Genomic DNA, 26447 nt, shown 5'->3' on the forward strand with positions numbered 1-26447 from the left:
AGTGACACAGTGCAATAGAAAAGGATTTTAATTATTTAAAATGTAACTTTTAAGCCCACAGAAGTGTGTAACATTATAAAAAGTCTTTCTTCTTTATAACAAGCCTATCAAAATTGTAATTGGGTGAAATTAAACAATATAAATACCACACACACTTGTAACAGGGACTTAAATGACACAGAACTGTAGGAATGACCCATATTTACAGGTGTTCCTGCGCGAGACGCTGCTTTACACTGAAAACCAGCGCGTAGGGACGCAAAAACGCATTCAGTGTGAACGTCCTCTACTAAACTTAAAAGTAAAAACGCTTTAATACAATGACCTGGAAGAAGAGAAAAAGGGAGAGAAAAGGCTTAACATGAAAATAGTGTATTTCTCATTGGATCAGTGTCATTGTTTTGGCAGTAAATAGTGTTTATCATAAGGGAAATGTAGAAAAATCACGTTAAGTGTTTTAACTAAACCTGTACTACTGTACTTTTATTTTGAATTAATGCAGTAATGCAGTTTTTCTTACCTCTCTCTCTTCCAAAACGAGCTCTGACAGATGCAATAAAATGTAATGGCATTTCATGAATAGGTGCGTTTACTGGTGTTTTAAAATCCCCAATCGTGGGAAACAATTGACATGCACTCGAATGCTATATGATTTTGACAAAATGATCTTGCTTCTGACAGAAAACACGACAGAAGACATCCACTGATTGTCACTGATATTTCCCCCAGCCGTTTCTGTCAAGTGTAGCGTCCATGTAAAGCAACATCCGATAGTTGTGTGTGTTTCAGGTCCATTTCTCTCGATTTGTGAAACATTATCAGCAGTTTGGGTGTGTGATGCTAAAATACGGGACAAATGGCATCATGTATGGATTTCATACAGAACTCAATTTTTTGCCTTAATTAAGGGACGATTCCTTATTTTACAGGACGTTTGGCATATTACGTTAATTTTACTTGATACTGCTTCAGTGTGAGGGTGACTCTCTCTCTCTCTTTCCACTCACTGTCATAATCAGTCGATGATGGCGGTGACAACGGTTATCAGGAGTGGGGAATGGTATCCAAGTGATAATGCACCAATTACAACAAAGAATCTCCAGTTTAAAGTTAAAGGGAAACTAACACGACAGTAGATTATTGACCAAGCAGCAAAACAAGTGGGTATACCGAGGGTATATGCAAATACTGATCCTTCAAAGTCGTTATACGCAAACAGCCCTGGGAAAAAAGTAAGCATCCGCCATATACGTGCGTATGGCCCTGACTACACCACTGGATATGAGTATCCCCTCAGTAGTGATCGCCACAGGGCCCAGTGGGGCCCACACTGGTTGCACTGCCCTAAGGACAGCCATGAACCCCAAACATTGCTAAAATTTTTTTATTTGCTATCAGATGTACAAAATCATACAGTATACTGTGTATTAGACATGCTGTAGTCATTTAATAAGGCAAACTTGTAAATAAAACCTCACCAGCCAGACAATGACAGTGTTGTGTCCCATCTGGGCAGCAGCGTGCAGTGGTGTCATCCCATCATTGGCTCTGATACTTGGCTCCGCCCCACAGTCCTTCACTAGGTACTGGACAACTTCCAGGTGACCCTCCTGACATGCAAGGTATAGCGGTGTGGCACCATTCTTGGTTTGGAAATTGACAACGCTAAAAGAGAAGAAAAAACTGTTAAGAAAATTATTCAATTAAAAGATGAGACAGGGATGTAAAAATAATTGAATATATCAAAGTGTGCATTTTTATCACTGTGGAGAAAGTAAAATCTCGTTAAAAAATGTTTTATACTCTCACACATTTTTAACAATGTCCAACAGTGTATGTACATGCATCACAGGAGATTAATGTCATTTTGCCATGAAAATTCCAACCACAGTGTCATTTCCAGCACATATCAAATTCTGTGTAGTGTTTAATTGAATTCGCTGAATGATGCTGATGGAAATGACATTTTTAAGGTTTTTGAAAAAATGTCTGCCTTTTTCTCGCTAAGGCTAATTTCATAGCTAACATTTTATGTATCATAAATACACACAATTAAATCATATTTTCACACTTTTTGCATAATTCAAGTGAATTTGCTTTGTTTTCTTCAAACATTGCTCGTCTCATATTTAATCTCAAGCATGCTTTTCACTGATGCTTTTGTCAACTTTTGTTAACAAGCACACTAACTTTTGAAAAAACTTTATTAGGGGCAAAATTGGTTGGGGTGGTGGAACTTTGAAACACTTGTCATTTTAAAAAAATGTATAGAAATTATTTTCCCACAATAAATATTGAGATCGTTTATGTTTATTTCAGTCTTTGTTTAAATGATCATAGTTTCAAGTATGTATTAATACAAAAAATGTATAATGAATTTTAAATGATCTAAAGATCTCAGCTGAGTTTTAGAAGCAACCTGTGTGCTTCAAGAGATCAAACATACATCTGTGTTGAACTTCATTTATTATCTTTCTTTTATACCATGGTCTATTTGAATACTCGATTCTGACTGGCTGGAATGCGTGCGTTAAAACCGTTTAATGCATGGGTAGTTCCAGTCAGTTTAATCTCCGTTCTATATTAATGTGCCTACTCTGCTAGAGTGTATGCCTCTGTTCAAATTACCTCCAGATGGGGATATAGGACTTTTCCCAGTGGGTCGCTCAAGTAGTGGGACGGTTGGTTGAGTAGTGGCAAAGTGATTAACAAGGAAAATTAAACTGGCACTTCATGTCAAAAACGTTGCTGAACCCTAGTGTATGGTGTATGTGGGACTCTAAATAAACACAACAAACATGCTTATTCACCCTTATTCACCTTATGCGCCAGAGAAACTAGCGTGGAGCAGCCATCTTGAAAACTTAGTCTTGTAACTTCTAGCGATTGCTATAAAGATTTCTATGGTGTTGATGTCAAAGTGTTATTACCTAACTAAATGGATGTACAGGTTACAGAATTGCCAAAAGTTATCAAGAATATTTTAAAGTGTTCAGGTGATGTCATAGCAACGGAAAGCAGAGCGGAGAGATTTTAAAGCAAGAGTATTTCATTCGTCAATGTGAAAGAGTATGTTAAATTTTATATTCAGTTTACAACCATTTTAATTACATTTAAGCCTCTTAAATATGTTGGATGACAAATTCATTTAAAAAAGTACAAATGTAATTTCCTTTAATGTCATGAACTTGCATGTGAAATAATACGAGCTGTCACTGTTTGAAATTTCATGTCAACTACACATTTTAACACAAATTATTAACAAGCTGAAGCCTAAAACAATTAAGCGGAATTACACGTATAACAATTAAACGATTGTTGCATGAAAAAGTGAAGTAGCTGTCCGAATGTGATCTGCCAAGTCCAATTTACCTCCGTGGGAATCGGAAAAACGAACATTTACAGTGACATCAAAACACCTCACGAGCATTTTCACGTAGTAAAGTGATGGTGTAGACAAACACTTATACTTTCTGTGCTCCCACATGTATTCCATTTTAAATCAACTCTTCTCAGATGCTTCAATACAAACAGGAAGTTAGATGACAAAATGCGGAAGAGCGGAACGTTTAAAAGTGGCGGGGATGAATAAGGTGAATACTGAATGTATGTATTTAAATTGGGGTTCCAAATAGCATCTATCAGTGTTTGCTCTTAGTGTAAACAGCTTCTGCCTTTAATTAAAAAATGTTACTTATACAGCTCTCTGAAATGTCATTTTGTCTGGTAAATCACAGCATTCTGTTCTGCAGTCAAAAATGTTTGTACAACAACCACTTTATCGGTAATTCACCATTGTCCCCGACAACCGATTTCCTACATAGATATGCTAGTTTCATGTCTCTCATATCTCTCTGTGATTTCCATGGTAAAATGTGTTATTCTCCAGTGCAACAGGATTAGGTTTGACATTAGACATTTGAGTATGATAATACACAGTGTATACCACAAAGACATCATATTGACATGGGCCTACGTACTGTATAACCATAACCCTTACAAAAAATCCAAAGTTCTGGCAAACTAGCCGCAAACTTGACCAAAAATTTGCAGCAAATTTGCCACTCATTATTTTCACATGCAAATGAGCTTGTGATTCACCGCAAATGTTTGCCAGAAGTTTGCAGCTCTTCACTAGTAGTGGTGAACCTGCAGCAAACCTTTGGCAACAATGGACAATTTGCAGCACGTTTGCCACAAAGCACATTTACATGTGAAAATACTCAGTGGCGAATTTGCGGCAAGTTTGCAAGTTTGCCATGAACTCTCGATATTTGTAAGGGAAATGAACGTACAATTATACAAAATATAAGCATTAGTATACAACAAACAAGCACGATTCTGAAATTAAAATCTAAACATGCAACTCTTAAACACCTCTAATATCTCACAGTCTCACGCTGCAAGATGAATGTTCACAGTTACATACAGTAGGTACAGCTCATAATAACAACACTTGCACTAGAACAATAGAAAATTGATTTTTACTGGTTTCCAGGATGTTGCTATGTGGTTGCTAAGGTGTTTTGTTTGGATGTTGGAGCCTTGCTATGCGGCTGCTAGAGTGTTTTGGGGGATTAGGGTTTTTCAAAGCACCTAACTGTAAGTATTAAACTTCAAAAGGTACTGTTTGTGCTGAGCAGGGCCGTAGCAAGGAATTATCAGCCCCCTGTCTGTATATTGGTCTGGGCCCCTTTCATATGAATAAAAATGCAGTTTAAAATTTGTTGTGGGTCCCCTGTACCTGAAGGCCCCTAGAATCATTACCACCTTTCACCTCATTAGCTACGACCCTGGTGCTACGTACATGAATGATACCTCAAATTGTGCTGACGCAGCTGATGTGTACAGTATAACCGCTAGTTCAATCAGCATTTAATGTCAAAGGTTAAGTTCAACTCTCCAAATCTTTGCACCTTGACCAACATGGCCAGTTCAAAGACATACATTTTATCAACTAGTTTACTTGAGTATTATAGAGTATTATGGCTTCTCATTATTGATGAGAAACGTACTGGTTACTTTCGTAACCTCTGTTCCCTGATGGAGGGAACGAGACTTTGTGTCGATGTAGTGACACTAGGGGTTGCCCTTGGGAGCCCCAAACACCTCTGATATTTGAGAAAAGGCCAATGGAAATTGGCGAGTGGAATTTGCATGCCACTCCCCCGGACATACGGGAATAAAAGGAGCTGGCTCGCAACCACTCATTCAGGTTTTGTGCTGAGGAGCCAAGACAGGGTCCCAGCCATTTCAGCAGGTGGTTCAGAGTTGTGGCAGGAGGGACACAACGTCTCGTTCCTTCATCAGGGAATGGAGGTTACGAAAGTAACCAGGACATTCCCTATCTGTCACTCAATTGACATTGTGTCGATGTAGTGACACTAGGGGTCCCTATACGAAACGCCACAACTAGCTGAACTGTGTTACGTGGACTGGCGGTGCAAGATGGGCAAACCATTGCGTGCCTCGTAGCCAGTGCACCTGGCTGTCACATAACCTCCCCCAACACTCATATGAGCGTCGTACGGTCCCCCGCACCTTGGGGACAAGTTGACTGCCCAAAATGGGGACAGGCGGCCCCAGCCACGGCCTCTTCTCTTCTTTTTTCTCCCCAAAAAAGAAGGGAAATCATTCAGCTGGGGGCCATAAATGTCCGCGTCGGGGGGAGGTGTCCATTCCAAAGGGGAAGACACCACGGAGACCACATCCTGCCCGAAGGGGAGGCAATTGTGTGGAAATTCGTCACATGGTCTTACCGAGTCTTGTCGGCAGTGTCGCATGTGGAGAAGTCCCCATGGTAGGTCCTACCCAGAGGGGATGGAGCTCTACAAACACGGCGACTGCTGGCAGAGGGAAACTCTGCCCAAGGAAGATGCGGGTTTACCAACAGGGAAACCATCTCATGGAAGATACATCACATGGGGTTACAAACAGGCAACCAGTGCATGTGGAGCACCTACCCCAGTACCCTAAGCCTAATAGCACATGTACTGGGTTGGCATCGAGTTTCTCTGTGAACTCGCCTGCCACAGGGCTAAGGAGGAAGGACATCCAGGGTCCATGACCTCGTGAACACGGCTGGGGGGTAACAAGCGCACATCTCCCCCTCCATGAGGGGAAAAGCGCTATACGCAAGCGGTACACCTGACCAGTTGTCCCACCAACTTACCCTTTCATACCTGACAACACACGGGACGAACCGGCTCAACCCGGAGATTGAGGAACCTCACGAAGGTATTGGGTGTTGCCCAGCCCGCTGCTCTACCGATGTCTGCCAAAGAGGCACCATGCCCTGGATGCTGCCACACTCCTGGTGTAGTGTGCCCGAAGCCCCAAGGGGGACGGCGTGTTCTGGGCATGGTGTGCCAAAGCGATGGCATCAATGACCCAGTGGGCGATCCTCTGTTTGGAGGCAGCGCTCCCATTCCGCTGTCCTCTGAAGCAGACAAAGAGCTGCTCAGAGACTCTAAAGCTCTGTGTGCGATCCAAGTAGATGCGCAAAGCACGCACTGGACACAGCAATGAAAAGGCTGGGTCTGCCTCCTACTGGGGCAGCTTTGCTTGCAGGTTCACCACCTGATCCCTAAATGGGGATGTGGGAACCTTGGGCATATAGCTCGGTCGGGGCCTCTGGACCATGTGAGAGTATTCCGGACCGAACTCCAGGCAAGTGTCGCTGACAGAGAACACCTGCAGGTCCCCTACCCTCTTGATGGACGTGAGCTCAGATGGACCTTTAGCTCAACTGACTCCAGGGCTCAAACGGGGCTCCCCGCAGGACCACGGAGAGATCCCATGAGGTAATGAGGCACGGTCTGGGAGAATTCAACCTCTAGGACTTTAGCCTCTAAGGAATCTGATGATCAGGTTGTGATTCCCTAAATACTTACCGTCAACTGCACTGTGGTGCGCCACCATAGCGGCCACGTACACCCTCAAGGTGGGGGGGACAGCTGCCCCACCAGCCTCTCCTGCAGGAAGGAAAGCACCGACCCGACTGTGCATCTCTGGGGGTCTTCGCATTGGGAAGAACACCACTCAGCGAATAGACACCACTGCAAGGCATACAGGTACCTCATGGAGGGAGCCCTAGCCTGAGTGATCCTATCTACCACCACGGGTGGTAGGCCACTTAGGTCTTCTGCATCCCGTCCAAGGGCCAGACATGAACATTCCAGAGGTCTGGTCACGGGTGCCAGAATGTGCCCCATCCCTGAGAGAGGAGAACCCTCCTCAGGGGAATTTGCCAGGGAGGGGCTGTCGCGAGGAGTGTGAGGTCCGAGACCCAAGTCTGGGTGGGCCAGTAGGGTGCCACTAGGATGACCTGCTCCTCATCCTCCCTGACCTTGCACAGGGTCTGTGCAAGTAGGCTCACTGGGGGGAACGCATACTAGCACAGCCCCCGGGGCCAGCTGTGTGCCAGCACATCTGTGCCGAGGGAAGCCTCGGTCAGGGCGTACCAGAGCGGGCAGTGGGAGGATTCCCGGGAAGTGAACAGGCTTACCTGCGCTTGACCGAATCGACTCCAAACCAGCTGGACCACCTGGGGGTGGAGTCTCCACTCTCCCCTGAGCGTGACCTGTCGCGACAGCGCGTCTGCTGCGCTGTCAAGGTCACGCAGGATGTGAGTTGCTCGCAACGACATAAGTTGCTGCTGACTCCAGAGGAGGAGGCGGCGGGCGAGTTGCGACATGCGACACGAGCGCAAGCTGCCTTAGCGGCTACTGTACGCTATCATCGCCATGTTATCCATCTGGACCAACACGTGCTCGGCCTGGATCAATGGCCGAAACCTCCGCAGGGCGAGCAACATTGCGAGCAACTCGAGGCATTTGACATGCCAACGCAGTCACAGCCCTGTCCCGGAGCCCGCGGCTGTGTGCCCATTGCACATGGCGCCCCAGCAATTCTCGGAGGCGTCTGTCGTAACCACGACTCGTCTGGGGTACTTGCACTAAGGGGACTCCTGCCCGCAGGAATGCAAGGCCCGTCCAAGGGCTGAACAGGTAGCAGCAGATTGGCGTGATGACCACGCGATGTGTGCCATGGCGCCATGCCCACCTTGAGTCTGACGCCAGTGCTGAAGCGGTGTGCACACAACAACACTCGAGAGTGAGCTAGTGCCAGCCAGTCGTCGAGACAGTTGAAGATGCGGACGCCCACTTGCCTTAAGGGCAAGGGCTGCCTCTGCGACTTCTGTGAAGACGCGACATGACAGGGACTGACCAAAGGGGAGGACCTTGTACTGATGCGCCAGGCCCTCGAAGTCGAACAGGAGAAGGGGCCTGTGCCGAGGAGAAACCAAGACGTTGAAGTACGCGTCCTTCAGGTCTACCGCCGCGAGCCAAACCTGATGTCAGATGCTCACTAAAATGCGTTTCTGTGTCAGCATCTTGAACGGGAGTCTGTGCAAGGCCCGGTTCAGAACACGCAGGTCCAGGATTGGCCGTAACCCACCGCCTTTTCTTGGTATGATGAAGTAGGGGCTGTAGAACCCCTTCTTCATCACGGCTGGAGGGACAGGCTCTACCGCGTCCTTCCGCAGAAGGGACGCGATCTCCGCAGGGAGGGCAGCGGCGTTCTTGCCCTGCATTTGAGGTAAAACGGACGCCGCTGAACCCAGGTGGATGCCTGGCGAACTGTATCGCATAACCATCGTGACAGGTTGGGGAGCGCAAGCCATGCCCTCAAGCTCTGGTCTAGGGGGACCAAGGAGACAATCACGTTGGACATACCGGTGGGTGGGGCCTTGCGGCGGGGCAGAGCCGGAGGCGCCACGTTGAGGGGGCTCAGACCCCGAACTCGTGGCCGTGCCGAGCCTGGGGACATCGAAGCACTTACCTGGCTCCGGTTACCCACCATAGGACTGGTCAGTGACGGGGGAGGAGGGAACCGTCCTCGTAATCCACCACAACCGCCTGTCCAGCGGCACTGTAGGCCTTAGTCGCCAGAGACGATGTAAACCTACAGGCGCTGGACAGGAGTCTCTTGCACTACAACCGCCTTATCTACCTGGGGAATCACCAAGTACCCCCTGGCAGCCCCACTGTCGAGGGTCATGAGAGCGGAGGAGCTCAGAGACTGGGTCCGGGCAGTGAAAGGTGCCTGCAACGACTTCGTGAGCTCCTCATGCACCTCTGGGAAGACTGGGGCGCGGCACGGCCGTGAGCGGCGCTCCGAGCCCAGGAACAATCGTCAAGCTGCGAGGGTTCAGGGGGAGTGAAGGTTTCCACTCCAGCCCGACACTCACGGCCGCCTGGGCAAGCATGGCCGCCAGCTCTGCTATGGCCTGCGACTGGGTGACCGCACCCAAAGGTGGGAGCCCAGTCGAGTCCTCAGCATCACACTGGACCAGCCCACTCTCCGATGCTGTGATCGAAAGCTCATCCACTTCGCGAGTGCCGAATGAGTACGCGAACTCGCCCTGAGACGAGCCAGCGGTCTCATCCCAGAACTCAACCAGGGCAAACGAGCATACTGGGGAATGGGAGGTCCGTGGGGAGTTACCCGGTGGAGCAGCTCCCATTGGGGTCCCCAAATCACCCCCAGTGCTAACCGACGTGGCCTCAAACCCGTAGGTAGAAGGACCGAGGCGGGGAGCCGCTGGGTTGGCTTTCCCTCTAACGAAGGAAAGCCACGACTGCAACATTGCCATGGTCATGTTCCCACGTGGGCAGTGCCCAAGCACATAAGACAGCGATCGTGGCCATCGGAAGCGGAGAGGTAACGACCGCAACCAGGAAATAAACACAGATGGAAAGGCATCTTTAAAAAGAAGCTCTTCGTCAGTGCCACTCTTTTAGTAGGGAAAATATACTCTTTTATCGCAAGAATATATACTCTTTTAGACTGTCGAAGCACCCAGGGGCGTTCTCTGCACTCCACTGGTGCACGAGGGGGAGAAGCCGCTGTAATGCGGCATAAATCCAACAGTTTTTTAGAGGTGAATGGAACGGCAGAGGATTCAGCTCGCCGAACACAATGGCTCGGCTCCGAAGAAAAAAATCTGAATGCATGGTTGCGAGCCAGCTCCTTTTATACCTGTATGTCCGGGGGAGTGGCATACAAATTCCACTCGTCAATTCCCATTGGCCATTTCTCAAAGATCAGAGGTGTTTGGGGCTCCCAAGGGCGACCCCTAGTGTCACTACATCGACACAACGTTGATCACAGATAGGGAACTCTCAATATCTGTAAATATTTTACAAATATTTTGCTTGAAATTTTTGCTTAAAGCACTCTTATGACCAACCCCCCTTAAACCAACAAAAATGACTACTAATTATTATTAGTAGGATGTCCCAGAGACATTGAGAGACAGGGACAAACCAGCCCTGTCTCTGCCTATTCCCTGGGGAAGCATCCAGCATTCAAATGTCTGTCCCACAACCTCCCCCAAAGTCACAGCAGGAGTTCCCCTATAAATACCATAAAGCTCTGCTTTATTTGGACATGGACTGACAAGTAACATTGAGTCTCTTAAGAGGATTAGTGCCGCTTCACCCGATGTACTGGCGCTGTGCAAGAGGTGGTCTTTGGGGGTTACTAGTAGAAAAGCGATTGTTTATCTCTGTGGATCAAGTCCAACTATACATAGTATACAAAGTTCCAAAGTATTTACACTTAATCACTGATGGGATAGCTATCTTATCATGAAAAAGCTAAATACCCTCCAAGACACATTCGAGATGGATAGCAATCTAACCAATCACCTCAGAAGCTGAATGTAAGATGTGACTTGACCAAATGTAAATAGATAATATAGATAAACTATAGTTACTATTCCCAAACAAAACTACTTATGGCCCGACGATCTGTGTCTCTGTGTGGTCAGGTGTAAATGGAATGTGCATACCCAATCAGATAAATCAAGACGCATGAAGTGACTCCATCTGTTGTTGTGTCTCTTTCGGTCATTATCTAATACACCATGTCTATAGTGCAAGCAAATGGCGCAACGCAACAAAACTAGAATGCTCATGTTATAATCAATGAAGTTTCACATTCTAGGGCCATGTCCACAATAAAATGTTTTCAGTTGAAAATGCTTTGATTTTGCTACATTTACCCCTCTTATCCACACTCTAATGATGTTTTGCTCCACTGAAAATGAAGACTTTAAAAAAAATGCTGTCTAGTACTGCATACTTTGGAAAAATATGATGTTAGGAAATGGAAAACTGAGTTTTCTGAAAACTGAAAACTTATTATTGTGGACATGGCTTAGTTTTGTCATTCATTAATTATAGCAGGAGTGTGCTAGTTTTGACAAAATAGCAACACAACTTTACATTTTAACTAGGGCTGTCAATCAATTAAAATGTTTAATCTAATTAATTACTTGATGTACCGATTCATTAATCAAATGAATCTCAATTAATCACATACAGTGTTTTTATTTTTTTGAAACGCTCCCAAATAAAGAACATTTTGTATATTATAATAAAAAATATAGATTTAATATAAAATATAATAAATATTATGATTTAAATAATTCAAATATGTTACATCATCTTCATTTACACTGATGAGCCAAAACATTATGACCACCTGCCACTAATATGCAGTTGGTCCTCCGTGTGCTGCCAAAACTGTGCCGACCTGCCAAAGCATGGACTCTACAAGACCCCTGATGGTGTCCTGTGGTATCTGGCACCAAGACATTAGCAGCAGATCCTTCAAGTCCTGTAAGTTGCTAGGTGGAGCCAGCATGGATCGGACTTGTTGGTCCAGCATATCCCATAGATGCTTAATCGGATTGAGATCTGGGGAATTTGTAGGCCACAGCAACACCTTGATCTCTTCATCATGTTCCTCAAACCATTCCCGAATAATGTGTGCAGTGTGGCAGGGCACATTATCCTGCTGAAAGAGGCCACTGCCATCAGGGAATGCCATTGTCATGAAGGGGTGTACCTGACCTGCAACAATGTTTAGGTAGGTGGCACGTGTCAAATTGACATCCACATGAATGGCCGGACCCAGGGTAAACTGCACACACATCCACGGCCATCCACGTGATGTAAAAGAAAACGGGACTCATCGGACCAGGCGACCTTCTCCACTGCTCCAAGGTCCAGTTCCGACACTCAACACACAGTGCATTGAACTCTGCTGCGTATGGGGCTGTGAAGAGAGCCCATGATGACCCCTGTCCACCATCGAAAGTGCCTACAATGGGCATGCGAGTGCGATGCATTGTGTGTTGTGACACATTCCTCCTGTAACAATCAATAAAATTTTCTGTGACTTGTGCTACAATAGACCTTTTGTCGGTTCGGACCAGATGGGATAGCCTTCGTTGCCTTCAAGCATTGATGAGCCTTGGGCACCCAACACCCTTTCGTCACTTTGTGGTTTGTCCCACCTTGGACCACTGTCAGTAGGTTCTCAACACTGCTGACCGGGAGAACCCCACAAGGCTTGCTGTTTTAGAGATGCTCTGACCCAGTCGTCTGGCCATAACAATTTGGCCCTTGTCAAAGTCACTCAGGTCTTTACTTCTGCCCATTTCTCCTGCATTCAACACATTGACTACGAGAACTGATTGTTCGCTTAAAATCTAATCTACCAAGATCTTGACATGTGGCCTTGTTAGGAGATGATCAACGTTATTCACTTCACCTGTGAGTGGTCATAATGTTTTAGCTCATCGGTCTATAATGGCAGCAGACAAGTAAAACATTTAGGAAATACAAAAAGTGAGTTTAAAAGTCAAAATATTGTTTGTTTTATTTTCATATTATTGAACATTACCCTATAATTGTCTTACTTAATTGTTGATCTATGAGCTCAGTGTCTCTTGTCATAAGCGCTGTGTGTTTGGAATGCTATGTCAAGTTAAACATAGTTTAAAACTTTTAAAAAAGCAGCTCGAGATCTCTGAATTCTGTTCACTCTCACTCTAGTTGTCTTTGAGCACAAGAGCGCTTCATCTGTGGGAGGCTGTGCTGTTCTTGCTGGTTTGACGGGGCATGTTGCCTGTACAGCTGGAGCGCTGACTGCCCCCTGCTTCCACAGATTCACAAAAACATCATGTTGGTAAACAACTGAATTGCTCCGATGGTAGGAACATTTCTTATTAAGGAATTTATGTACGGGTTGGGGCATGGTTTTTAAAAAACTTTACCTTTCATTTAATTAATCACACTAAATTGCCGTGTTAATATGCAACTTTGCATTGTAGTTTTTTCCATTGCTTTTAGCAATGCAGACAGATTTTCGACTATAACGTGAGCATTCTAGAGTTAATAAAATACCAATACTTTACATTTTAACATATGCAAGCATGCTATGTCACATTATTGTTTTTTTAAAGTCAGTTCCAGTGTAGAAAGCTTTGTTGATAATTACCGGAATGTTCTAATTTTGTCAAAATAGCAACTTGTCTTTACGTTTTAACATATGCAAGTAAACAACTTTGCATTCTAGTTTGTGGCATTCTAGTTTTGGTGAGGTTGTACTCTTGCAGCGTAAACAGCTTCGCTGGATTTAAAGGAGTAGTTCACCCCAAAATGGATCATTTACTCACTCTCATGCCATCCCGGATGTGTATGACTTTCTTTCTTCTGCAGAATGCAAATGAAAAATTTTAAACAAATATCTCAGCTCTATAGGTCCATACAATGCAAGTGAATGGCAACAAAATTTTGAAGCTCCAAAAAGCAAATAAAGGCCGCACAAAGGTAATCCATAAGACTCCAGTGGTTAAATCTATGTCTTCTGAAGAGATCCAATCAGTTTTGGGTGAGAACTGTCCAAAATATATAAAAAAAATCACTATAAATCTTGACATCAGCAGTCTCCTTGTGATCATGATTTTAAGCTCGATTACACTTACTAGTGCCATCTGGCACTCTGCTCATGCGTCAACCATTAGGAAGTGTGATCGGGCTTGATATCATGATCGTGCCTAGAGACTGCAATGGCAAGGTGTAAAGTGAAAAAAGAGTTACATTTTGGTCTGTACTCATCCTTGATTAGATAGCTTCAGAAAACATTGATTAAACTAATGGAGTCATGTGGATTACTTTAATGCTGCCTTTATGTGCTTTTTGGAGTTTAAAAATTTTAGTCACCATTCACTTGCATTATTTGGACCTACAGAGCTGAGAAATTCTTTTAAAACTCTTAGCTTGTGATCTGCAGAAAAAGGAAAGTCATATACATCTGGGATAGCATGTGGGTGAATTTCATTTTTGGATTATTTATTCCTTTAAAGGATGTTTTCTAGTTTTCTCAAAATATCAACATGACTTCAAGAGACTTTGCATTATAGTTTTGCTGAAGTTGCAGGCTGCAGTGTAGACAGCTTAGTTGATTAACAGGAGTAGGGATGCACCGATACCACTTTTTCCGATCCGATTCCGATATCGGAAATCTCAGTATCGGCCGATACCGATCCGGATCCGATACCTGTGTTGTTTTTTTGCATAATCAGTTTAGAATATCTTTACATTATTGTGTGGAACTAATTGGGTGTGCTCTTTAATATGTAAAGAAACACAAACCTCTAACTACACATTATTTCAATATAAATGTATAGCTTATTAAGAAAAACTTTATTATTAACTAGTATACTGGATAATGTAGCAGCAAAATTAACAGTAATTCCAGTATAAGTCATCAGTAGAAAAGGTTTTTTTTTATTTTTTTATTTATTTATTTTTTTTTCAACTTGTATCTGGACAGCTCACTTTTCATTTACACAGTTATTTTTTGGAGCCCATTCAATATTATATAACAATAATTTTTAAACAAATGATAATAATAATAATAATATATTATAATAGTAATATATAGTAATATATCTCAATCGTGCACATTTAACTTTTAAACCCTCACGCTTTTATTTTGACATTCTGAACTCTTCAGGAAGTCCTGTATGTGTCTGTTTGTAGGCAAGTTCACAGTAGTTTAATTTGCTTCTTATTCAAAGTCTGATAAAAATAAAATAATTAAAAAAAATGCACCACCAGTGCTGTTCTAAATGCATATTATAAGTGAACCAAACTTTTGAGCATCTACATCTGAGATGCTGTTCGTGAGTAACACTCAAATATTGCGCACCGCGTGAAGGCTAAAAATAGCTGCGAGTGTGTGTGTAAACAGAGCAGCGCCATTCACTGACGAACTGGAGCTGCGCGTGCATTATATATATTTACTTATTAAACACAGCCTTTTGTGATTCACAGAGCTATTGCATTTCTTCAAGTGGCTTTGAATAAAATGCACGAGTCATATGAACTACTTTAATGGTGTTTTTATGGTTCTCTTATGTCATTTTTTGAGCTTGACAGTAACGAACATACAGCTGTGCTCAAAAGTTTGCATACCCTTGGAGAATTGGTAATATATGTACCATTTTGAAAGAAAACATGAGTGAGCAGGCAAAACACATTTCTTTTATTTCTTATGGGATTCATATTCAACTGTAGGTTATAACAGAATGGCACAATCATAAAACAAAACATGGCAACAAAGAAAAAATTAAATGACCCCTGTTCAAAAGTCTGCATACCCTTAGTTCTTAATACTGTGTATTGCCCCCTTTAGCATCAATGACAGCGTGCAGTCTTTTGTAATAGTTGTCTATGAGGCCCCAAATTCTTGCAGGTGGTATAGCTGCCCATTCGTCTTGGCAAACTGCCTCCAGGTCATGCAAAGTCTTTGGTCGTCTTGCATGAACCGCACGTTTGAGATCTCCCCAGAATGGCTCGATGATATTAAGGTAAGGAGACTGTGATGGCCACTCCAGAACCTTCACCTTTTTCTGCTGTAACCACTGGAGGGTCAACTTGGCCTTGTGCTTAGGGTCACTGTCATGCTGGAAAGTCCAAGAGCGTCCCATGCGCAGCTTTCGTGCAGAAGAATGCAAATTGTCTGCCAGTATTTTCTGATAACATGCTGCATTCATCTTGCCATCAATTTTCACAAGATTCCCTGTGCCTTTAGAGCTCACACCCCCCCAAAACATCAGTGAGCCACCACCATGCTTCACAGTGGGGATGGTATTCTTTTCACTATAGGCCTTGTTGACCCCTCTCCAAACATAACGCTTATGGTTGTGACCATAAAGCTCTATTTTGGTCTTGTCACTCCAAATTACAGTGTGCCAGAAGCTGTGAGGCGTGTCAAGGTGCTGTCAGGCATATTGTAACTGGGCTTTTTTGTGGCATTGGCACAGTAAAGGCTTCTTTCTGGCAACTCGACCATGCAGCTCATTTTTGTTCAAGTATCGTCGTATTGTGCTCCTTGAAACAACCACACCTTCTTTTTCCAGAGCAGCCTGTATTTCTCCTGAGGTTACCTGTGGGTTTTTCTTTGTATCCTGAACAATACTTCTGGCAGTTGTGGCTGAAATCTTTCTTGGTCTACCTGACCATGGCTTGGTATCAAGAGATCCCCGAATTTTCCTCTTCTTAATCAGTGATTGAACAGTACTGACTGGCATTTTCAAGGCTTTGGATGTCTTTTTATATCCTTTTCCATCTTTATAAAGTTTCATTACCTTGTTCCGCAGGTCTTTTGACAGTTCTTTTCTGCTCCCCATGGCTCAGTATCTAGCCTGCTCAGTGCATCCACGTGAGAGCTAACAAACTCATTGACTATTTATACACAGGCACTAATTGCAATTTAAAAAGCCACAGGTGTGGGAAATTAACCTTTAATTGCCATTTAAACCTGTGTGTGTCAGCTTGTGTGTCTGTAACAAGGCCAAACATGGGTATATAAACTTTTGATCAGGGCCATTTGGGTGATTTCTGTTATCATTATGATTTAAAAAGGAGCCAAACAACTATGTGATAATAAATGGCTTCATATGATCACTATCCTTAAATAAAAGATGATCAGTCATATTTTCAAAATCAATGGTAAAATTTCACAATTTCTGCCAGGGTATGCAAACTTTTGAGCACAACTGTAACTAACACACAGTATCAGATTTGGATCGGGCTCATCAGACCGATACCCGATCCATTTAAAAACATCAGTATCGGAGCCGATACCAATCCAGATATTGGATCGGTGCATCCCTAAACAGGAGCATTCTATTTTTGCTGTGTCGTGGCACACCACTCATTCATTCAGTCTCAGTGTTTACGAGGGGTGTACACACACAAGCAGACAGGATTAAAGAGCAGATTTAAAACCTGCTGGTGACCACTGTCCAGGTAAACACCCTGACCACGACAAACATCTAATTAAACAGTCAGACATTACAGAATCAAGTCAACTTAATAGCATTACAAATTAATTTGTAATTTAAATGCAATTTGGGACCTTCTGGAACAGCCTTCGTCGGGGGCACACCTATGATGCTGCCATAAAATACTGCCTTTGTAAGCAGCTCACCAGAATTTGCTGCTGGGGTATTGCTATTGTGTTGTTCAGCTGGCATGGTCAAAAACAAACAAACAAACAAACAAACAAACAAAGTGACTGTACTGGAGAGACTTCCAAAAAAAAAAAAAAAAAAAAAGAGAGAGATGCTGAATATTTAAAACCGGACGAGGAATTAATAGGTCATTAAGAAGTGAGCAGACACGTGAATCTTTCATGAGTGTAACCCTAACAAGCACAGTCACCCGTACACTGTGGTGGGAGGTCCAGATCACCACATTCACACACACACACACACACACTCACACACGCGCGCGCGTGTGTCAAAAGAGCCCACATAGTAACGCCCTGGCAACCACCCATAATAAATGAGAGAGCAATTGTTAGGGTGAAATCGAATAGTGATGCATTAACAACCATTTAGAATACCTTTGCAACCACCCAGAACTTCCTAGCAACCTCATAGCAATGTGCTAAAAACAACTCAGAACACCTTAGCAACCTCATAGAAACTTACTGACATTCCCCTAGAACACCCCTAGCAACCGCATAGTAACGCACTAATAACCACTCAGAACTCCTAACCAACGACAGAGCAATACCTTAGCAACCACCCAGAACACCCTAGTAACTGCATAGCAAAACATTATCAACCACTCAGAACACATTAGCAAGCACACAGGCACACCACAGCAACAACCCAGAACCCCCAAACTTCATTGCTAGTGCAACATGCTATCACCCATTCAGAACATCTTAGTGACCATGTTGCAATGCCCTAGCAACCACCCAGAACACCATAGCAAACACATAGCAATGCACTAGCAATTTCTCAGAACACCTTAGCCACTCCACAACAACGCCCTATCAACTACCCAGAGCAGCCTAGCAACTGCATACCCTAATAGCACACGTATATCTCAGACGTCTATTAGATGTGTCAATCATCTACCCAGAACCAGTGTTGGGCAAGCTACTAAAAAAATGTAGCTAGCTTAGCTACCAACTACCCAACAGAAAAATTTGTTAAAGGGGTCATGTCATGAGCAATAAAATTTTCCTTGATATTTTGACATATAAGAGGTCTTTTTACTATAAAAACATACTGTAAAATCTCAGAACTCAAAAATCAGTCACCAATGTACTAAAAGTATTTATTGAAACCAAGCTGCAAAAACGTCTCGCTCACTACTTCCGCGATTACCCTATGTCACTGGGGTACATTAATTCGTGACAGCCTCAACAGCTCAAAAACATCAACACCTACTTAAAATCATCGCACCCTTGGCTCCGCCCACTGGTGCTTCAGTTCGTACTCAAAGAGAGAGAGAGAGAGAGCAGGACAAGCAGGCCTACTGTGGCTTCACTATTCCTGAACACCAAAGGGGACCCATCTGGACTATTTTGGATTATTTTTGAATAAGACAGACATCTTTGACCACTTGATACATATCTTGCGCCATTTTAAAAGACACTGTGTCAAGTTACACCTCTGAAACTTTCCTTCAGCTGCTCTACCTCTTGTTGTTTTGAGCACAAACGCGTCATGGCGCATTGATTCACCCATCTGTGCTATTTTTAATTGTTGGTGTATGGAAATATGCGCTAGATGGACGTCTTTGACCGTTTTGATACGTTTCCGGCGATGTGATGCTGTAGTTCACACTGTGCTTTGGACTCTGTCTGTGCGTCATGTTAATGTTTCTTCAAAAAACAAAGACTTAAATTCATATTTATACATGCTACTTGTACAAATCAGTAAGTTCAATATGCAAAATCACCAATTTATTTCTCAGATTTATACTACTACCTGTACAAACCCATACACATTTGAAAATTATTTCCTTTGTACATTCCTGTATAACAACGTACATACTGTATACTATTCATCTATTCTGTAATTCTGTGTCTGTCTGTTGTATTTCTATATGTACTGGAAGCGTCTGTTAAGAGGCCAAACATACACACAAACAAACACCTGTTGTTCAAGCAAGACCTGACCCACACACACCCATCCATAAAAATTCACATGCGTGCACACACACACACACACACAGATGTTGAAAAACTATAGATTTTATCCCCTAACCCTAACCCTACCCTTAAACCTAACCCTACCCCTAAACCTAACCCTCACAAAAAACTATCTGCATTTTTACATTTTCAATAAAACATCGTTTAGTATGTTTTTTAAGTGACTTGAATTATGGGGACACTAGAAATGTCCTCATAAACCACATTTATAGCATAGGGTAATAGCATAATTACCCGTGTAATTACCAGTTTGTAACCTAAAAAAATGTCCTCGTAAACCACCCAAACCTGCCCACACCCACACACAAACACACACAAACATAAATACATACTGTACATACATATATTCTAATGTAAATTTGGAGCATTTACTGTATAAAAATTAGTGAAGGGTTAGTTATTGATGATAAAACAGCTGGTGAGAAAATTTGCAAATTGTGACTGTTGAACTGTGATTTAACAAGCAGGGTCAATTAGAACCCTCTAATTGCAACAGTGGTACTTGATTGCCAAGAGCAAGGAAGGGTTGATAAAGACCTTCTTCATCACTGGCAAACGATATGACACATTTGCAGATTTGGTTTCCATTGATTGTAGATATAATAAATATCCACTGCAACCAGCGTTATCATTGTTTTCCGTGTTTTAAAATATTCCATTAGTGTGATGGAGAGTAAGAAAACTCTCCAAATGATTCAGCAACAGCACACGTGAGCTTTCTTAATTCAAAACTGCTGACAGTGAACACCGTGTACAAGGAATGGTGTAGCGATGTAGCTTTTATCAACTCTATGCCGCTACCTAATTAATAAAATAGCTTAGCTATTGAAAAGCTACTTGATTTAAAAACAAGGGATGCTACCACCTAGCTACCTAGAAATGTAGTTAAGCTAATAGCTTTGATATATGTGCCCAGAACACCCGAGCAACCGCATAGAAAAATTGTTACAACTACTCAGAAGTTTTCAGAACACCATAACAACTGCATAGCGTCTATCAAGTCTTTCAAATTCATTTTCAAGAATAACATTTGTTTTATCAATGAAACCAATATAGCTTATAGATGGTGAATCATATTCATTACTTTGGGTCTTTATGAATATCACAGTTCCCAGAGTTTCCTCTTCTCTAAATTAACAATGTTTATGATGACATCATGTTGCACTTTTGTGAGCTCACAAAAGCTGCTGATCTGATACAGGCCTAACTGGCATGGCTGTCCTTCCTGTGTGAATAATTTAGGTTGGAGTGAAAAGGAAACAGAAGCAACTGTCAGAGGACGTGGGGCAGAGCAAAGCACTTCAACCAACAAAGCCCCACTTGACCTCTTATTCACAAGGCTCAGTCACTTGTATTTTTGACATATAACATGTATTGTTACATTTATGTTCTTACACAAAGAAGAGCTGATACTGCAAAGTAATGGAAACATCAGTATATACTGTTCTATACTGTTTACTGCTTACTGTTTTTAAAGGGCTGTAGTAAGTGAAACATTAGGCACTATTCCATGATAAATGTTTCAATCAGTATTATGCTACAACTTGTCACATGACATTGCATATTTAATTCCAGTTATCATCAACATGATAAAAATGTTTATATTGCATTTTTTAGTTACATTTTGTGTAAAAATGTCTGACATTTTTCAGTCCAATCAAATTTGTAGCTAATGTTACTGACTTTTAGCTCATGTCATCAATCCCTCTTATTTTGCAACTCTTTCCCTATAAACACATGGCTCCATTCTGGTATGTAACGCCTACTTGTCACGATCCAAAAATTTTCAGTGCTACATTAAAAAGATTCTCGTTGAAAATCATGGTTCAGTCAGAAATACATAAGGCTGTAAGTATGGCTCGTAGCTTGTCCATCACAGTTAAACTACCGACATGAGCGATACCTCAATTGGGCGTTAAATTGGCATAAGGAACCAGAGTATCGCGCTGTGAATTCAGCAACAGGAGGTCAAAATTTCTGCTGCTGAAATCGGTCTGTATTACCAAAATTCGAAAGCAGAAAGCAAGTTGAATTTTTTGTTGTAAATGATGTAACACAATAAACAGAAATGCATATTTTATTAACCATACACCCTTACCCAAACCCCAACCCTAAACCTAAACATCAGTGCAATAAAAATATAATTTTAGAGGGAAAATGCAATCTCTAAATAACACTCACCGTTGTTTATGTGTATGGGACCAAAACGTGTGTCTCAGAGTGAACATGATTACTTCCACAATTACTTTAATCCTATTTTTTTTTACATTTGATCCTAAATAACACAAAAAAAGATTAAATAATTTACATAATCTAAACATGAAATAGACAGAGAAGAAATTAGATTAAATTGAAGATGAATCACGTCCAACTGTAATCTACCTAATAGATAACCAAATCTAATAGAACATCAAGGAAGACACCTGGCTAATATGTTATGTCAACTAATACCAACAACACTATCAACATTGATTCTTTCAATTCATACAAACGAGAGCCCAGCGTCCCATCTCTGACACATGGTATAATTAAAGCAAATTAGTCCCTCTAATCTTCATTAGCCGCTTGTGTAACTGCCCCCTCTGTGTGGCACTTACACTGAGTTTTATAACCACTGCATTCATGTGAACTATGCTATTAGCTTTATCAGTGGAGAACCACGGCATGTCCTCCACAACCTGCGAGAACAGGATACACACAAACAATTCCCAAGTTAGATCTTCTCTCATAAATCGCTGGTTTTATCTACATCTGTCTCTGCACATATTCTCCTTTCACAAAAGGCACGATTACTCTAATGAGGGCAACAGAATGCTCCATTGAGCAGTCAACCTGGCTGGAGTTGATAATGCTCGGTGTGTCTGACCACCCTTAAAAGACAACAAGATAGCACAAGGAGGCAAATTGCTCATGTGCACTAGCCTTCAACTTCTCAAATGTCAGCTGCCTTTTTTATTCACATTTCACTATGCGAATCAGTGGAATTAACATATATCTGCCTTATATTGTATGTTGTGCTATTTATGTGGTGTTTGTAACTAGACACAGAAGTAACACAGAGCCTTTAAACTCAATTATTATTAGTGAAGTTTGCTAAGGCAATTTTCGCAATAATGATTGGCTATACTAAACTCTGCATCATTTGTGCTATGGACATGAATGCTAACTCAACTTTTGCAGCTTGTTGAGCAGAGGTGTGCAATTACTTTTCAAAGTAATAGGAAAGTGGAAGCTGTGGCCTAGCAGTTAGCACCAACATGATCACACAGGAAGTCGGCATGTGGTTTCTGAGAGATCCAGTGCCCTAGGATCAGCCACATTTTGCCAACTCACTGACAAGCGGTATCTCCTATCAGACATAGGAGAGTGTGTTTACCTTCCCTTATGGCGCGACTGGAAGTGCGTTGCATCAGCAGCGTGAGAGATCTGGGTTCTGATCCCCCAATGAAACCAGGAAGTAATCGCGTTCACATAATCAGTGATGAGCGCAATTTGGAGGTTGCATTTTTCTCCTTAACATAAATTTTTTCTCCACTGTTGGTTAGGTTTAGGGTTGGGGTTTGGGTTGGGGGGTACAGTTTATAAAATGGGGGGTACACTGTATTACAGCCTGTACAGCTGGAAACAACTCGCTTCACAACTTGCTTTTGGCACCTCTTCGTGCACATTACACCCGTAAAATGGAGCTCACACGTGCCCATATGCCCAACAACACTTACTGCTTTGGCCACTGTTGGGCAGTGTTTTGAATTTCAGTAACCACAGACCAATTTTAGCTAAAGAAATGTCAACCTACTCTTTCCGATTTCATTGTGAGATCAGTCTGGGGTGCATTTCCCAAAAGCATCATTAAGGCCCAGGTATACTTTGTTTTTGCGCGTTCCGGATCGCCTCACACCCAATCGACCGTGTTGCCTTTGTGAGTATACTTTTCTGACCGCGAATGAATAGGAAAGTGTTCGACACATGCGCACTACAATTGCTTTGTGATACTCTTTTAGTACAGTTAATGGCCAGCGCATGCACAGACGACGTGCACAGATGAGGACTGTGTGCGTCAAGAAATTCTATGCGATTTGGTGTTTCCCGAAACCATTGTTCCAATGAACATTCGCAAACAGCATCGCAAAGGTGTGTGGTTGGAACTACAGTTCTTCACCTTTGGTTTGAAGCATAGTTCCCTGTTAGTTTGCTGTGTGCACATGATTTGACTTTGCTGAAGCTTCTTTATCTTTATTCCATATATATCTTTCATTCTGTCAACACTTTGACCACGTTTACATGCATTTAAGAAAACAGCTTATTCCAGGGTTTTGCAGAAAGCAGTGTTCTCAAACTTCACGTTAACACGAATGTTGCCATTTAGGGAATTAAAGGCTGTTAAGAGAAAGCACTTATAACACCGTTTCTGTCTGAGAACACAGCTTTTATATGTTTACGTTAATGCATAAGTGGCGTTTATATGTTTTTGAAGTGTACACGTGCTTGAGTGCGTCGAGGGAACCCTGAAGTTTTATGTAGAGGGAAACCCATCTACTGCAGCGAAGGTCTCTACACAGTTCATGCAGCTTTCCTGTATTCAGAAGCTTTCTCGTGTAACCGGTCCTGCTCGACCCACTCTGAGCGGGATTTGAACCGGCATCTCCGGCATGGGCTGCTGGCTCACTAACGAGGAGGCTAAAGGCTAAAGCCTCTAGCGTCAGTCACTAGTGCGCTTCTTGAGGCCACATACCAGCTGGCTCCCGTTACACTCGCATGAAATGGATTTCTGATGTACGTATAAATTAGCTTTTATAATTTAATATTCACGGAAGTTATTACTCCACCCCGTGCGGAACGTCATTAATGACAGCTCTATGCTGTTGAACCAACATGGTTCAAACGATGGATATGCAACATTGTTACTACGGTTTAGGGAAACAGTAAATGACTAGCTAGTTAATTTCTCCAATGATGCATCGTACTATGGTGGTTAAGCAGTGAGTTACGTCGTTGTACGGGAAACGCACCCCTCATTAGCGCACTTGCTCTGACATGTTGATATGTGGTATTAATGTGGACAGCATGAGTTTGAATCCAGCCTGCAACATTTCCCATTGCAACCTTGTAACTGCTTCCATTAACCCAGCACTGTATCTCTCCTATGCTACATTGTTCCCCCAGTGCAGTGCATGTCCAAGGTGTCCTGAGATTTCAAAAACGTTGCAACATAGCTGAGTAAGAGCAGTGGTGTGACCAAAATCAAAATTTCTACTGCTGCACGGTATATACCGCCATACCGCCTAGCCCTAGCCATCGATGACTGATTGGTCCCACACCCTATGGACTTTTACAACCCTGACCTACACACCTCCTTTAACTTCTTTTGTTATGTTTCCACAAATAAAAACCTCTCTGAGGTGTATCACCATTAATCCTTGCCCTACAATGATTAATGGTGGTACTTGATGTCAACCTCTGCACACCCCATTAGACCACCCATGGTAAGATTGCATCGTACTGGGAGACTACTGGGCTATGGTGTTATCTCAACTACAGGGTGTACATTAGTACCACTTAAATTGTGTGGCTATAAATCACGACAAAGCACTATTACTAAAACTATTTTCACCCCTGACCTCGAGACGTTCCCCATAACTAGAAAAGGAAACAGTTAAAATCGACGTGGCCTGACCTCGGGCCCTCAGAAATGAGAATGTTATCTCTACCTTCCAAGAGCACCACATCAACACAATGCAACAAATTTCAACAAAGCACACAGTATTTGTTTACCTCATTAGTTTATCACTTGTGTGATGCTGACAGTCACCAATGAGACAAGAGTACAAAGTGTTGAATGAGATTAGCTATTTAGCATAAACAATATATTTCTCTCTTCCATATTAAACTTTCAGCAGTTTTGCGTAAAAAGAAAGTCAAGAACCAATGAGTTGTGGTGTTATATGATGTCCAACCTGTGTCATAATCACAACCATAATTGCCACATTTGTTTTGGCCACTGCATACTTAGCGCATCAGTGATTTGATGATGAATAATGACTTGGTCTTTGTGAAATGGTCTGTTCATCACACTAAATAGTGTCTTTTTGTCAGTGCCACCAAAACATCCTCCTTGGTCCATTGCCCGCATCACCAAAACTACACCCGTTGTCAGTATTTTACAGAGGGGTATAGTAATGAAATACAAATACTTCATTACTGTACTTAAGTAATGTTTTTCAATATTTGTACTTTACTTGAGTATAAATATTTCTTTGGACTTTTACTTCTCTACATTTTGAATAGAAAATTAATACTTTTACTCTGATAAATTTCTCCAGACCCTTTAGTTACTTTTGCGACATAACACCAAAAAAAAACAAAACAGCTGTATGTGCAAAAATGCGTGCAGATCGGCGATAGTAATGTGTGATTTGTTGAAAGAATCATTTGAGTCGAATCTTTTAAACTTGATTCCATTGAACTGAACAAAAAGATTCAAAAAGTGGTCTGAATGATTTGTTTTGCGAATCATGAATCTGAATCAAAATCACAAGCGAAGCGCGCGCCAGATTACGTGTTCCGTCATCTGTCTCCTCTGGGGAAGACAAGACACTGCTCATGCAAGTTTAAATTTGTTTTTTGACTAATTAATTTGATAAGTTTAGGCTTAAAAATTATGAAAGCTGTGAAATAATGAAGTTATGTGCGATCAGTCTCCTGCCTTTCCAGGAGACCTGTTCATATAAAAGTCAATCACATGTTTTCACATTTTACATGTAACCAAGGTATGATGTGTATGAATAATTACCAGTGCTCATGAAAATATCCAACAATATTTATTTTAATATTTTATGAAGATGGATGAATGGTCTTTGCCTAAACAAAACTAGTTTTCTGGTGGTTGATAGAGTATTATATTTGTTTTGTAGCATATTTATGCTACAGTATGTGCTTACTAGAGTTTTCTGAATGGTTGCTACGGCATGCTATGCAGTTGTCAAGTTGATCTGCTGTGTTTTAGTGTATTGCTACAGTATGTGGTTGTCAGGTTGTTGCTATGCTGTTGCTAAGTTGTTTTAACTCTG

The 26447-nt window shown here is 42.3% G+C and overlaps 1 protein-coding gene across 2 annotated transcripts in view; it reads right to left on the minus strand.

The window, feature by feature from the left end:
- Positions 1 to 26447, minus strand: part of LOC127415175 (espin-like) — a 154716-nt gene that overhangs the window by 109955 nt on the left and 18314 nt on the right. For both annotated transcript variants that reach the window (XM_051653797.1, XM_051653796.1), the window contains exon 3: positions 1479 to 1665. In XM_051653797.1, coding sequence (XP_051509757.1) covers positions 1479 to 1665 — 187 coding nt within the window. The remainder of the gene's footprint in view (positions 1 to 1478; positions 1666 to 26447) is intronic.

Source organism: Myxocyprinus asiaticus, chromosome 24 (genome assembly GCF_019703515.2).
Source record: "Myxocyprinus asiaticus isolate MX2 ecotype Aquarium Trade chromosome 24, UBuf_Myxa_2, whole genome shotgun sequence".
NCBI classification, from domain to species: domain Eukaryota; kingdom Metazoa; phylum Chordata; class Actinopteri; order Cypriniformes; family Catostomidae; genus Myxocyprinus; species Myxocyprinus asiaticus.